Here is a 14,913-nt window from a genome sequence, read left to right as displayed (position 1 = left end):
TGTACGTCACTGATCAGTGGCCACAGGACACCCACAAAAGCAACGTGGGTGTAACAAACCACAGCACTCTCCAAAAAAAAAAAAACAATTTAAAAAAAACTGCAGAAAAAAAATGATCAACCCTGTGCCAAAAATGCTGTTCAGTGATGTACGTCACTGATCAGCGGCCACAGGACACCCACAAAAGCAACGTGGGTGTAAAAACAAAACCCCACTGCAATCCCCCCCCAAAAAAAACTGCAGATCAGTGATGCAGTGATGCGACACTGATTAGCAGTGAGGGGCAGTAGGCAGACAACTGTGGGTGCAACCTGACAGGGTATATATAAAAAAAAAAAACCCTGGACCCCCAAAAAGTTGCTGATCAGTTAATTAATTTAAACTGATCAGCACAAAAGGGGGGCAGCAGTCAGTTGCACAGGCAGCACAACCTTTGGTGCAACTGACAGGTATATATATAAAAAAAAAAAAAAAAAAAAAAAGTTGCTGATCAGCACAGATATACTGATCAGCACAAAAGGGGTGCAGCAGACACAAAATATAGCACTCTCTATCACTCTCACTATATCTGACTATCTCTCACGATCTGTGACTCTATGACACTGCAGCAGCAGGACACAGGAAGTCACAAGATCCAGGAAGCATCCAACTGCTGGCAGCACACTACCAGCGGTGATCAGGTAAGTATCAGGCAAGGTTCAGGTATGTATATCACGACAGAGTGGCCGGTGACCGCTCTGCACGCAATTCCAGACCGGAATGGCGTCTGCAGCGCAGTCACCGTTAGTTTAAATGGCGCGCCTTGGCTGTGATTGGTCCGTCGGACCAATCACAGCCTTGGGGGCAGGTGGGGTGAGGTGTCGTCGTCACCGATGACCCCTCATGCCCCCTCACACCCGGCGGTGATTGACACCTGTGTTACCGAGCGTCTGATTCGCCGGTAACACAGGAAAACGCTGCGAATGGCTGTTCACATTGAACAGCCAATCACAGCGATCGCCGACGGGGGGGCGGCATCGCCGCCCCCCCTGGGCATGCAGGGACATGTCTGCTGTCAGGGACAGCAGACATCGTCCCTCTGTCACTGCGTCTCTAGACGCAGTGGCACTTTGAAGTCATGACGTATATATACGTCATGTGTCGGGAAGTACATCCCGGCCATGACGTATATATACGTCAAATGTCGGGAAGGGGTTAAGTGTGTGTGTTGCGTATGGATGAGGAGATCCAGAGCAGCTGTTGGTGGTGGAAAGGCAGGTGCAGGTATGGCGCGGCTGTTGGATGGGGAATAAGGCTGCATTGGATAGGGGTATTGTGGGGGGGCGGATACAGTGGTGGATGGAGAGTGGTGGGGCCAGTGTTTAGTTAGGTGGATGGGGAGGCGCTGCGGATGGTGGAGATGCAAAGTGTAAAATGCCACAGAATATGCTGCCGAAAGATAAATGAGTGTTCATAACAAACGCAGCACATTCACACTCACCTATGCTAGATAGAGTGAGAGACTCCATTTTACTTGAACACCTAAATACTAATTGGCTGCGGTGTGACAATTGTGACCCTTTACAAGCTTGGTTTGCTATTGCTTTAGCAGATCAGCATTCAGGAGTAGAAGTATGATCATGCTCTTTCATTCCATAAATGCCCGAACCCACTTCAACACAATAACATGGTCCGAATGTATCATTACGGCAGCATCCATTATGGGAGTGCGTTATCATCCCCTGACCGGGATACATGTCCTCCCATAACGGATGTCAGCTGTGTCACAAGCCTTCTAAATTCTATGCGTCTCTTGTTGGTCCTCGGCGTCTTCAAATTAAAACAGCGAATGCGCTGGGTAATGTTTACATGGGATGCTGGGAAATGGACTGTGCTGTATACCCGGCGCATGCACGGTTTTAATATGAAGATGCCGAAGACAAGCAAGTGGGCTGGAGAATTAGAAGGCTGGGGGCCGCAGCACCAGATAAAGAACAAAGCCACACCGCACCGGATGATACATCAAATAAGAGCCCGGTGCGATATAGCAGTGCTGATATAGTACCCGCATTGCGAGTGTCATACATCAGTGGAAACGCTATCCCCTTCCATAATGTACGGTGAGCGCACATAATCCGCTCCTTGACCGTTAAAACATCTACCCCTCAGTAACTTGAATTACTACCACTGAAGTCAAATACAGCCATGTCTTCTAACAAATAATGCAGAGTATATATTAAAAAAAATTAACATATGGCAGTGGGTCCCAAACTTTTTTGAATCACGCCGCCCTAGAGCTTTAAAATATTTTCAAAGCACCCCTAGGCCAAATGCTTCTTATCGAGAAATTCCCCCCCCCCCCCCCCCCCCCAAAAAAATTAGATATATATATATATATATATATAATGTGCATTGTGTTTATATGTCAGTTATCTGGTGAATGACAGGATTTGATCCTGTTTGTCGACATATATTATGATTGGCAGCCACAAGCACTGGTTTTGCCTGGTACATTGACAATAAATAATATGAATTGATCCTGGTCCACCAACCCAAGGCACCCCTGCAAGTGTCCTGAGGCACCCCAGGGAGCCTAGGCACACAGTTTGGGAACCACTTACATAAGGGAACAATTATGGCAATTTAAAAAACAAGTGGTTTTGTTTTTGAAACCACTTGAACCCCCCCTTCCACACACACACAATTTTGCTTACCAGTCTTCTCATTTCTCTTGTTGGGATGCTTTTTAATAGCAGTTGTACAGAGGAGCAGCTCCAGGCACATACCTTCATTTTCTCCTTATTGTATTAGATCCCTTATTTGTATTGGGTCATTGTTATACAGTATATATTGGACCTTAACTTTCTTCATTGTACAATCATTGTAAAGTTTGTATGATATAGTATGTGTGCAGAGATTATATTTTTATTGTATTCTTTTTGACTATGCTTCTATAAAGAAAAAAAATTATATATATATATATATATATATATATATATATATATATATATATATAAAAAATAACAAATATAATCAAAATAAGTCACTCTTGCACACTTTTTATTGCTTTGGTAATCACATAAGGCACTGTGTATAGGTCTGGAAGTAAGCAACAGACAAATTATCAAGTTTATATTAAGACGTATGAAAAATGTCCATCAAGATTTATAGTTTACCCAATGTCACCCTTCTACATTAAGCACTTTATTTTATACTGGTTTTAGTACCTAACTAGAGAAGTACTTGTGCCTCTAATCACAAACAACCATAGCTTCGACAAAAAGTTTATCGGGTTATTGAAAATTTTGTCCATAATCCGCAGCAGGCGAGAACATAGAGATTCTCAGGTTTTATACGTTATATGTTCACTTAAACTATTCATATTTATTAACACCATCTTTCCACCAGACCTAGGTCAGCAGTTTGTACCTGAGAAATAACAAGGAAGACACTGCTTATGTGTAATTGTGTAGTCCAGTAGTTCCCAAACTGTGTGCCTAGGGATTTTTGAAGGGTTTCTCATGTTGGGGGTCCACAGTGCTAGTGGAGGCCATGTATGGTCAATTAGAACCACAGCTATATTCCCCACCATATACAGTAAATGAACCTCAGGGTGAGAGTTAAGCACAATTTACTTTATTTTTTAATTTATCCATAAGAAACTTTTTGCCTAGGGGTACCTTTTACAAATGCTGATATCCTAAGGCACCCTGGTTAAAAAAAGTTTGGAAACCACTGGTCACAGTCACACCTCAGCAAGGTAAGACATGCTGTACCTTCTACAGCTCAAGTTATAAGACTGTCAGATGGTCAAAACAATGATATTTTAGGACAATGGGGGAGCAACACAAATATGGACAGACAGCAGCAGCAGAACCGGCGAGTCAACTCAATCATCAGTTTATCATGCAGTGCCCTACTCTTGTGCATAGGATTTGAGGTCTGCAGAGAACACACTCCAGGAGGGTGGGTATCAGTGTGCTGAAATAAATAAGAACAAAAAGAAAAGAAAATGTAATATAAACTAATTTTTGAACATGAACACTAAAGGAGGAGAGCATAGACACAAAAGGACAATATTTTGAAAACAAGATACAAGGAAATGGGGCAAAAGTAAAAAGATGATATTTCTGTAATCAGTTGCATTTCTAAATGTTCAGCTTGACAATGCTTTATTTAGATAGTTTGCTGCCTGTGACAACACGAGTAGTAACAGCATACTCCACATTGCCAGCCCTTATCACTACACTTCACAGACAAGTTCCTGCACAGCAGATAAGTCAATATCAAAAGATATTAATGCACTGAAAGAATCAACAGTACAACATTAACCATACTGTTATCTGTCCCCCTACATGAGTTTCACAAAAATATAACAAGGTCTTTACTGCGAGCTCTGGAGAAAGCCGCCAAGATGCTTGCAAACACCACATCTGGAGATTGTGCAGCATCCACGGCGGTGTGGATTCCATGGCGCTGATAATATTCCACCAATGGTGCAGTCATGGTGTGATAAGCCTCCAGCCGTGACTTTAGAGTAGTCTCATTGTCATCAGAGCGTCTCACCAGAGGGTCTCCGGTTATCTGTGGAGCAATTGAGAATCACTGTTACACAGGAGACGTAAGCCCTGCAAATTTCTAACCATAGAGATACACTCTGGCAGGGATGCCATCAGAAATTGTGGGGCCCAGGACTGAAAAAAAATAGGCAGGGCCCCCTTTTTTCTTCTTTAACCCCCAGTATGCCTGGTAAGACCTCCTGTGTCTGCAGCACAGGCCACACTACTCAACCTCTACATTGCTTGAAGGGAAATAAAAGAACGTGAAATACGGTTCCCTTATATGACCAAAGCATTTCCACTATCAAAGAACCACAAGTGCCATGTACACAGTGGAATTGGTTTGCGGAGACATTCATTAGGATGATATGCGGAGTTTTCATGGCTTTGCCAGGGCAGAGTGATGTCACAATTCGCAACTCAAACTTTAGGAGTCATTTTTATTTTATTATGATGTAAAGCCATAACAGAGGGCCAGCATCTTGGACATATTCCTTTGCACCCAATAGTATGTGGACGCCACCTCACCAGTCATGCCACACCTTATTTAAAATTAATCTCTTTTGGTATTTAACAATATAGTATTACTGCTTAAAGTTGAAAAAGTGGATAGCATGAGCCTAGCTGACCTAGTTTGATTCATTGAATGCACAGGTATTTAACATACAAAAGGTGAACTATTAAATTACAGGCAATGGCTGCAGTGTGCCTTGGAAATAATAAATTGCCCTTAGAATGCCCCAGTTTCTTCCCACAGGAGAGCATACAAATATGTGCGCTCTAGGGGCTACCTTAAGAGCAGCATATGCACACTCATGGGTATTATATCAACACAAATGTTTGTTAAAACTTAGAACATTAAGATTTAAGATACTTTGCACTGGTCATCTCCATGGTTCCCCATTATTAAAACTGCATGGAAACTGTACTTTTAATTTGACAAATGCAGATAAAAAGATGAAAAAATAGGCGATAACATGCCAAAACTTTCTAACACACCAACACAAAGAAGCGATCGTAATGGAACCAATAATATTAACATCACAATAGAAATCAGTCACTTAAACCATTACACATCTACAAGCATTTAAGAACACATTTAAATGTACTGTATGTGCAAACAGCTCTTCAAAACAGAACTGCAGATTTTAAATCTAGGTTTATATAAATATATACATGTACTGTAGGATATACAAGCAAGATAAATAATGCAGATGGCATTGAAATAGGTTAATAAGGTAGACTAAATCATGTTTGAGCTAACAGTTAACACATTATCAATGATTGCAAATACCTGCTACAGGACGTATTTTATATCTGAACTGAGTGGTTTTTTTTTTTTTGGTTTTTTTTTTACAAAAAGAGTGCATCCCCAGGGACATGCTCTGCTGTAGCCTGGCCAGGGATCAAGAGATGCCCGGTGCCTGAAGTAGGTCCCTGGGGACGCATTCTTATAAAGCAGGCTAGCTGGGGAGGTTTAGAGCCCGGCGGGGCCACAGTGAGTCTCTGTGGACATTCCTGGCTGCCTGGGGAGCACTAGAGGCCAGCACTGGGGAGCAGTAGTGGCAGGTGACCAGAGTGGGTAACCGGGGACCCTGCAGCCTAGCTGGGGAGAAGACGTGCCAATGTTTGTGAAAAAAAAAAAAATATATACCTGCCTCCTCTACCATCACCTTTCCCTCTCGCATCCCCCATTCACCTCACTACCTGGGTCCCAACCCTTTCCATCCGCCCCACCTCTTTTTTTCCTGCCACCTCTTGCTCCTCCCCTTTTCTCTGTCTGAGACACTCTTTTGCACCTATTCTCGCATCAACATTTTTCCTGATTCTCTCTCCCTGACCAACCATCTCTCCCTCTTTTCCCAAAACCTTCTTTGTTTCTCAATCCACTTTTTCTTCTGGCATTGTAGTGACAGTAGTGGTGGTGGGTAGCTCAAAAGCGTGGAGTAGAACCCCAACTTTATTACGTGAGGGGTCCCCAGAACCCACACATTTTTTCACAGAGCGAGATCACTGCACTCTATCTTGGACTTGCAGGCTGCATGGTTTGTCATTATTTTGGAAGAGACCTTGGTACTATAAAACTGTATATGGTTGAGTTTAGTGATGGATTATATGTATGTATACTACCAGTCAACAGTACTAGAACACCCCACAACAACAAACACACACTTTTCCACTTTATATTGAAATGGGTTTAATTCAGCTTCAATCGTTAATCTGTGGATTTCCAAATTGAGTGATCACATGACTGCGCATGTGTTTCATATACACCATGCATGAGCGACGCAGATTAGCAAAGAAAAATGTGTATGTATGGTAAACCAATCCCCTTGCAATTTGACCGACAGGAAGCGAGCGTTTAATCTGCCATTTTCTAAAACTGTCTGAGGTTTCCATGTGTTTTGACCCTTTCAAGTCCAATGTCTAGTCAGGCTCAACAGCCCATCGTTCAACATTTAATGTAGACCATTTTTTAATTAAGAAAATAAAAATTACATTTAATTTAAGCATTAAAACCAAGCTGTTTGAATTGCAAAAACAAACAAACACTTGACTGCAAAGGGTTAAGGGAGTGACATCACTGCTAGGCTCGATCAACTTGTCTCAGTCACAGATTAGTAGAAGGGTCAGAGCTACGCTAAACATTCACACAGACTGCATAATCCTTTGGATGGTTTGGGAATTGTATATGGATTACAATTAGCTATCCATCCACAATTTATTTGCAAATTTACACTGGGCGTGTCTTTTTCGGTCTGGGCAGCGGCTAGCTACTCGCAGTCATCTGGAACTTTTGCAGATTAGCAATCAAAGATGAATTAGGTCCAGTGTATTCTAAAATTTTAATATAAAACCAACCAGCCCAATGGTCTTTAAGACTGCAGACCGATGGCCATTCTAAGAGTGGTAGCCTGTCCAGGTTTTTTTCTTTTTTTTTTACGGAATGTAGTACTAGGGGTCATAATCTCTCTACAGTCCTATGCAGAGGAAATACTTGCATTTCCCACTCACATCATCTTTCAAATGTTCTTTAGGGGGATTAAACTCCTCATGGTATGACCGCCCACTTGCCGGGTGTATTAATCTATTAACGAAATAGAAAATTAAGTTACTTATCTATAACTGTAATAGAAAAGGCTCAAGAAACAGGTCAATAAGATACTGAAAAAAATAAATAAAAGATCATTGTCATTACCTCCCACAGATCCTGCGAACAAGCAGCGAGTCGTCCACACTAAATTCAATAACTGAATCCAGCTTTTCCCGTCGCTTTTCCAAAAGATCATCAAGCTAAGGTGGAAACACGGATAATTATTACCCAAAGCAATTGGCAGATCTATGGAATTTATAGACGTATGCAGCAGTTCTGCACACTGTATAATCTGTGCAAACACTTCTTTTTGTACTCACACCCACAATGACAGTCTCATTGCTGCACATCAACACAATATAGCCATTGATAAAATAATGAATCCACAGAGATCCATCCTCATAGTCGTTAAACCCCCCTCAGCGTATTCAATGTTTGGCCAGAATCCTCAACGCGAAAGGCCAGCGAAGATACCCTTAAATGGTGAGGTTCACCACAAAAGCAGAGAGTCCACTGTTTCCACCTTGCCAAAGGGAACCAGCGAGGTAAAAATGGTGAGTGAAGGGGAGGGAGTTGAATACACTGATGGAGAGCTATCGACACTTCTCGCCATCATAGCTAGACTTCAGGGGCATTGAATACCCCGCTATGCTGCAAAGAGACATACATCCTAAATATATTACCATCTCAGCTTGCTTGACAGTGCGAGGAAACCCATCCAGTAAAAATCCCTTTTGACATGGGGCTGTATCCAGGTTCTTCTCAATTAGCTCTACCACCATCTCATCACTGACCTAAAGACAAATGTCAATAATCACCATAAGACCCCACACACAAACTCTGCACATTAACAGGTGATGCAAACATACTAACCAGTTTCCCTGCATCCATTGTGGACTTCAAGCGCTTTCCTAGCTCGGAACCTGAAGCCACCATGGCTCTCAGCATATCTCCCGTGGCAAGATGGCAAACACAGTATTTTTCTGCCAGTTTTGGAGCCTGTTAAAGATAGATCAGCAAATATGGTATTATTAATGTGTACGCACCTTTCTCACACCATGGAGCTGATTCTTTGTTGCAAGAAGCAAAGTCAGCAAATTTATGTACACGGCACTAAACTTCCTCTTGTCTACGATGTAGTTGCATGCTATTATTCTGACTGATGCATGCTTATACGCCACCGCTAGTTGCACCATCAAAACATGCACCTGCCCTATGGCAGGTCCATACTGGCACTAAAACCTAAGATTGATTTTCTAAAGGTCCATACACACTAGGCAATTATGCCCAGCGTGTATGGACAGCTATGTCATCGCTGGGTGGGGAAAGCTTTTTGCATAGCGGTTTTGCATAGCGCAGTGCTATGCAAGGCTGTCCACAAAGCTGCTCAACTGCTGGTAATACCAGCAGATGAGCGGCTTTCCCAGCGATGATGCGGGAGCGTGCAGCAGCGCTCATCGCCGGGCCGTACACACTGGGCGGCTTTGAGCTGAAAGTCGCTCAAACTTGGTGTTTTGAGCATCTTTCAGCTCAAAGTGTATGGGCTTTAACAATATTTAATATAACTATACTACACAATGCATTTATCATTGTCTTTATGAGGAATTTATCCCTTAACCTGATCCTCCTCTCCAACACTTTCACTTTCTTTTCACATAACTGGTCCTCCATTTTAAACAGCTCCAAGTCATATTGGACCTAGCACCATGTGAATAATATGAAGATTTACAAATCAGGCTTGGTTATATGTAATAATAAATACCGGTATATGCAGCACATTGTCTATTCATATTTATTTGCATATTCTCTTTTTCTCAGCTCCAGTCCTTAATTTTGCTGATTCCATAATCAGAAGTCCTGAAATCATGACTTTTGGGGGCATTTTAGGTATGGAATGGAGTACCACTGGCTAATGGCCCCAATCCATCAGCAATTAATTGCTTCAATGTCTCAATTCCCTGATAGCCGGTCTAGGGAAGCGAGATTATTAAACATGTTCAAAAATCCCAATTCCCCAAAGCAGTCTTCAGGTTGTGATGGGGGGAGTTGGGCATTTTTATCATGTTTAATTTGTTCGACTGATCGCCGATCATCGCTGCCCGCCAATAAGGGAATAGTGGCCACTCATGTATAGTGGCCGTAAGTCCTATGTACAATTATTGATAGCAATAAATTACATAATTTTTTTTAACTACACTGTTGAAGGTTTCTTGATGGCGGATTGTGTTTGGTACTTGTTTCCTAGCACGGCCACAATCTTATGGATCGTGTACCTTTAAGTTAAGGTACACGATCCATACGATGGACCCGATTTCCTTTGAAATCAGGTCCATTTTGCCGGCTAGGACACAATATCGGGGGCATCGCGTCGGTCGGGACCATTAACATTGGTCCCGACGCGACCGACGCGATGCCCCCGATATTTCCATAGGCTTCAATGTTAAAAAATATTTTAACATTGAAATCGTGTCGGGAAAGGTAAAATATCGGGGGCATCACGTCGGTCGGGACCATTAACATTGGTCCCGACGCGATGCCCCCGATTTTTCCATAGGCTTCAATGTTAAAATATTTTTTAACATTGAAATCGTGAAAAAATGTGAAAAATGTGAAATGGGCCAATATGACCCATTTCACATTATAGATGTCCCCGTCGTCACCCCACGATAGACGCCAACCCGAAGCGTGGCGAGCGCAGCGAGCCCGCGAGGGGCGGCGGTGCGCGTCCTCCGACCTTTTCATTCCCCTACTATCCACGTCGGCGTGGAGTTGAGAATAGAATAGTGTGGCGAGCCCGAAGCGTGGCGAGCGCAGCGTGCCCCGCGAGGGGACGCGTATAACTTCACAGGTATACGCGTCCGCTCGCCACGCTTCGGGCTCGGTGGCTCGCTGCGCTCGCCACACTATTCTATTCTCAACTCCACGCCGACGTGGATAGTAGGGGAATGAAAAGGTCGGAGGACGCGCACCGCTGCGCTCGCCACGCTTCGGGTTGGCGTCTATCGTGGGGTGGGGTGTACGCCGTTAAATTTGGGGGGGGGGGGGGTTGGGAATATTTTACATTGAATCCAATACATTTCATTCAATGAAAAAATCGGGTCGAAAATCGGTCGGTCGCATCGCATGCGACCAAATCGCATGCAATGCGATCGACCCGATTTTTCCGACACGACCACCCCGATGTAAATCGGTGTGGCCGTGCTAGGAAACAAGTACCTTGTGTTTTATACATATCTCAATATATTATGCTTGATACATCAGATCACATGTAAAACATTTTTTTACTTTAGATTACTTACATAATAAAGGCCCATACACACTGGGCAATTTTGAGCTGAAAGCAGCTCAGTTTTATCGCTTTCAGCTCAAAAGCCGCCCAGTGTGTATGGGCAGACGATGAGCACTCCAGCATCACCGACGACGGCCACTGTTCATCTGCTACCAGCAGACTGAACGGCTTTCCATAGCGTCCTGCTATAGAAAGCCATTCACAGCGGCAAAAATCATTTGTTTGCACTGAGCGATTTTCAGCCCAGCGATTTTTTTTCTGTGCATACACGCTGGGCAAAAGCACCCAGTGTGTATGTACCTTAACACCGCAGACTACCATAAAGCACACTACAAAGCCAGAGTGTAGTGCTTTAATAAAATACTGTGATATTTTCCCAAAACCAGGAGGTGGATAACTCATTATATAAGCATCAGAAACGTATGATGTGCTAAAGACTGTGTTTTTTTAAAAAGGTATATAACTAAATATCAGGGTGCATCTAAATCACAAAATGAGTATGGATATTTGTATCAGCATTTTACTTCCTTAAAAAAAAAAAATAAGTTTGTATGTAGTAGGAGTTTTCAGGTATGAGTCAGTTGCTTGGGGGAATATTTACCACACGCCACATCTTAAATACAAAAAAAAAAAAAAGCTACTATAGGCTAACGCCTTTTTCACGAACTGCCTAACTGCCACCATTGAAACCTATGGGTACAGATTTGAGGTTGGAAACGGAGATTATCGTGCAATATACTACAGTCCCTCCACATTAAACCCCAGAAATCTGTAATATCCTTGGCATTTAATAAATGTCTCTTGAAGTTTTAAGCTGGCAAATTGTTCAGTGTGAATGACCTGCAGCGTCACACCTTCAGATCAACCCTCCATGCTGCTCAATTTAAAGATGCGGTTAACGGCACCATGCTTTTGGACGGGGGAATAATATATTATGCAGCTCCCCCCTGCATGGGTAATGGCCACTATACACACAGCGATATTCAGCCACTTCAGAAAGTGTCTGAATATCGCGGTGAGTGTAACCCACACAGCGGTACAAATGCGCGGCCCCGCGGGTCCCCAATCTATAACAGACCTGCCTGTAAATTCATAGTGGTCGCTCGGTAGGCCCCGCACATTTCTGCTGTGTGGAGCCTTCTGAGCGATCACTGAATCCACCCAGCCATCCATTGAACCCTGGCTGCCTGGACACAGTCAGCATCCAGCCTACCATTTCAGCTGTCTCCTACCTGCCCACCTGCAAAGGCGGCTGCACAAGCACCGGTATCTAGCTCACTGCTGTTGACCCCGGCGATAGCCAGCCGCAAGTTGGCTCCAGAGGGTGAGACTCATTCTTCCACACTGCTGCACCTGTGTTCCCGCTGACTTGCTACCTTCGGGATGTCAGCGGCTGCACCAGAGAAGCTGGAGCTCATCAATCGCTGTTCACCCCAGCCGCAAGCTGGCTCTGCAAGTGATAGCGTGCAACACTGCTTGGATTGCTATTTCCCACGCGGCACAGCCTTGCAGCCTGGGACCACAGACCATTGGTGCGCTGAGGAATAAAAACGCATTGCCAACCTACTAACGTCATCCAAGTAGTGGCTTAATATCATATGACCACCACTCTTGGTTTATATTTGGGTTTCCAGCAGGTGACCTAGTGCAGTGGAGATTGGGGCTTGTGCCTATGAGTGAGCATATACCAACAACAACAACAACAAATATATATATATATATATATATATATATATATATATATAAATAAATAAAATGTATGCTCTGACGTAGAAACGTGGCTGATCACTTTAATGTGACACCCCTTTGTTTGTGGTCACCCTATTAACAATGACTTGTTTGTATTACAGGGCACAGCGCTCTGCCCTTTAAACAGGTTTTATTCTGCGCCCTTACATCATGCTGTGTAAGTCCAATCCTGTGCTGAGAGCGGCAGTGGACAGGATGCGAGCACTTAAGGCATATTTGCCTACCTGACCATCTCCATGCGGGAGAAAATGCTCTGCTCCTGGACTTCCCTGGTAATGTATGATTGCCATCACCTGTGGTGAAACACCTTTACCTAGCTCCCCACAGGTGATGGCAATCATACATTGCCAGGGAAGTCCAGGAGCAGAGCATTTTCTCCCGCATGGAGAGGGTCAGGTAGGCAAATATGCCTTAAGTGTGTATGCCCTCGTCAATACCACCAATATTGCCAGGTGCACACCTTATGCGTACCAGGCGTAAGTAGCAAATTTACTTCAAATAAGTAAAAACAATTAAGCTCATTGTCTTACCCAAACTGGTGTTTAGGGCGAGTCAAGAAATGAACAGATATCGCTTAAAAGGGCCATTTCTTCATCTAACAATCATAAGTACAATCGTTAACGACCCCCCACCCCCACCTGAACATGCAGGGCATGGTGATGCAAAGGGCTGATATCGGTAAACGACAACGTTCAGTGCATATGCACTAATTTGACCAGCGCCACCGGCGATTTAGCTAACTAGATTGGCGGTGCCCCTAGTCATCTAGTGTTTTGTTTTTTTGGCAGTGCACTGGCCATGGTTTCTTCTGATGTACCATCCCAAACCCTACAGAGAGTCTGCACCGCGAAATGGGTCACCATGCCACGGCCTGACTGACACTGACAGAACGTGACTGTCTGCTGGGAACTATAAATTACCCAGGCGGAGAGCACTGGCCAATGACACAGAAACACGTCACCAGGCAGAGACACCTCTCCCCCTCCCCCGTGTGCCAGCGATGGTATCAGGATAGCGGACGAGTCGCCGATATGAGCACAACTATACAGCGAAGTCGATAAAACGAACCCGCGGGCATTCGTTACCTGAGTTCCCTTGCCGGCTCCGGGTGGCCCCAATAAAATGGCTCTGATGCCGTCCATGACGGAGCCCCGTTCTGCTGCTGCACCCTCTCTGGGAGCCATGTTTCACGCGAGAGAGAGCCGCCGGGCAGCAGCACTCTGACCCACACACGGCGAGAGAGCGCTCCGCCCACCCATCCCCTGACTGGCTGCATTGCGTCGGTGATTTCTCTCTCAGTGTACCGATTGGGTGTAGCGCGTGTCTATCATTAGTATGTCACCGAGAGCTGCCATCCGACTGGATCATATGGTAGGCAGGTAACACATGTCTTGTAGTCACAGCGCAGACGGAAGGCGGGAAGTTGTACGGTGACGGTCCGGGTGACCTTGGGACACGTGGTTCCCACAGATCGTGCCGTTTTATACGTGAAATATCAAATGCAAAGTCGTTTTCTTTCTGTGAGAACAATTAATCATTTGTCAGCAGAGATGCTGCTGTCTGTTTTGCAGTGGTGTGTGCTGCATGTATATGATTCTTTTTTTGTTATAAATGTATTTACTGCAGCTTCCAGTGACTCAAAACCAAATCCCATGCATATTGTTGGAAGTGGAACCCAAATAAATGGCAGGAGACTAGGTTTTATTGTACAGCAGATAACCAAGCTCCTGGATGCTTTCATGGGCAGAAAATCCACCACTTTCATGGTGCATTGTCATTAGGCACAAGGGCACCATGAGCGACTCCTGGATATGGCTTTCCAGCACATCATGAAGCATTACCTGCGTAATATTTATGCGCTATATAAGAAACTGTCAATAAATAAACAATAAAATTACAACTCCCCTGTAGCTACATGCGCAGACTTTGCCAAAAAATCAGCCACCATTTGCTTGGCAATGTTGCACTCACGTCAGAACTTCTGTAGTAGAGCACCTCTAACTGGGGTCCACTGGGGCCTACTGTTGTTTGGTCTTGGGTTTAAATTTGTAGATCCAGGATTCATCTCTGAGATGATTCTTTCCTCTTCAGGGCTGGGCAATTGCGGCCCTCCAGATGTTGAGGAACTACACATCCCAGGATGCTTTGCATTGGTTTTGCTATGTGGCCATGCTGAAACTGATGCAAGGCATGCTGGGATGTGTAGTTGCTTAACAGCTGGAGGGCCGCAATTGCCTAGCCCT

At 44.2% G+C, this 14,913-nt stretch overlaps 1 protein-coding gene across 2 annotated transcripts; it reads right to left on the bottom strand.

Annotated features, from left to right (window-relative positions):
• Positions 1–3,022: 3,022 nt before the first annotated feature.
• Positions 3,023–13,913, bottom strand: AK2 (adenylate kinase 2). 2 transcript variants are annotated; one of them, XM_083173842.1, is made up of 7 exons: positions 13,756–13,913; positions 8,506–8,631; positions 8,316–8,426; positions 7,738–7,832; positions 7,554–7,626; positions 4,368–4,563; positions 3,023–3,960 (listed from the first exon to the last, which is right to left on the bottom strand). In XM_083173842.1, exons 1-7 carry the CDS (start codon positions 13,852–13,854, stop codon positions 3,953–3,955), a joined length of 708 nt encoding a protein of 235 aa, XP_083029968.1. In that variant the 5' UTR covers positions 13,855–13,913; the 3' UTR covers positions 3,023–3,952. The 2 variants fall into 2 exon arrangements, with proteins under 2 accessions (XP_083029968.1, XP_083029967.1); XM_083173841.1 differs by lacking the exon at positions 3,023–3,960 and having other exon boundaries at positions 4,120–4,563.
• Between the last annotated feature and the right edge of the window lie 1,000 nt (positions 13,914–14,913).

Source organism: Crinia signifera, chromosome 2 (genome assembly GCF_055691185.1).
Source record: "Crinia signifera chromosome 2, ASM5569118v1, whole genome shotgun sequence".
NCBI lineage: Eukaryota > Metazoa > Chordata > Amphibia > Anura > Myobatrachidae > Crinia > Crinia signifera.
The sequence above is the reverse complement of the archived record's forward strand: the minus strand, read 5'-3'. Positions and strand labels throughout refer to the sequence as shown.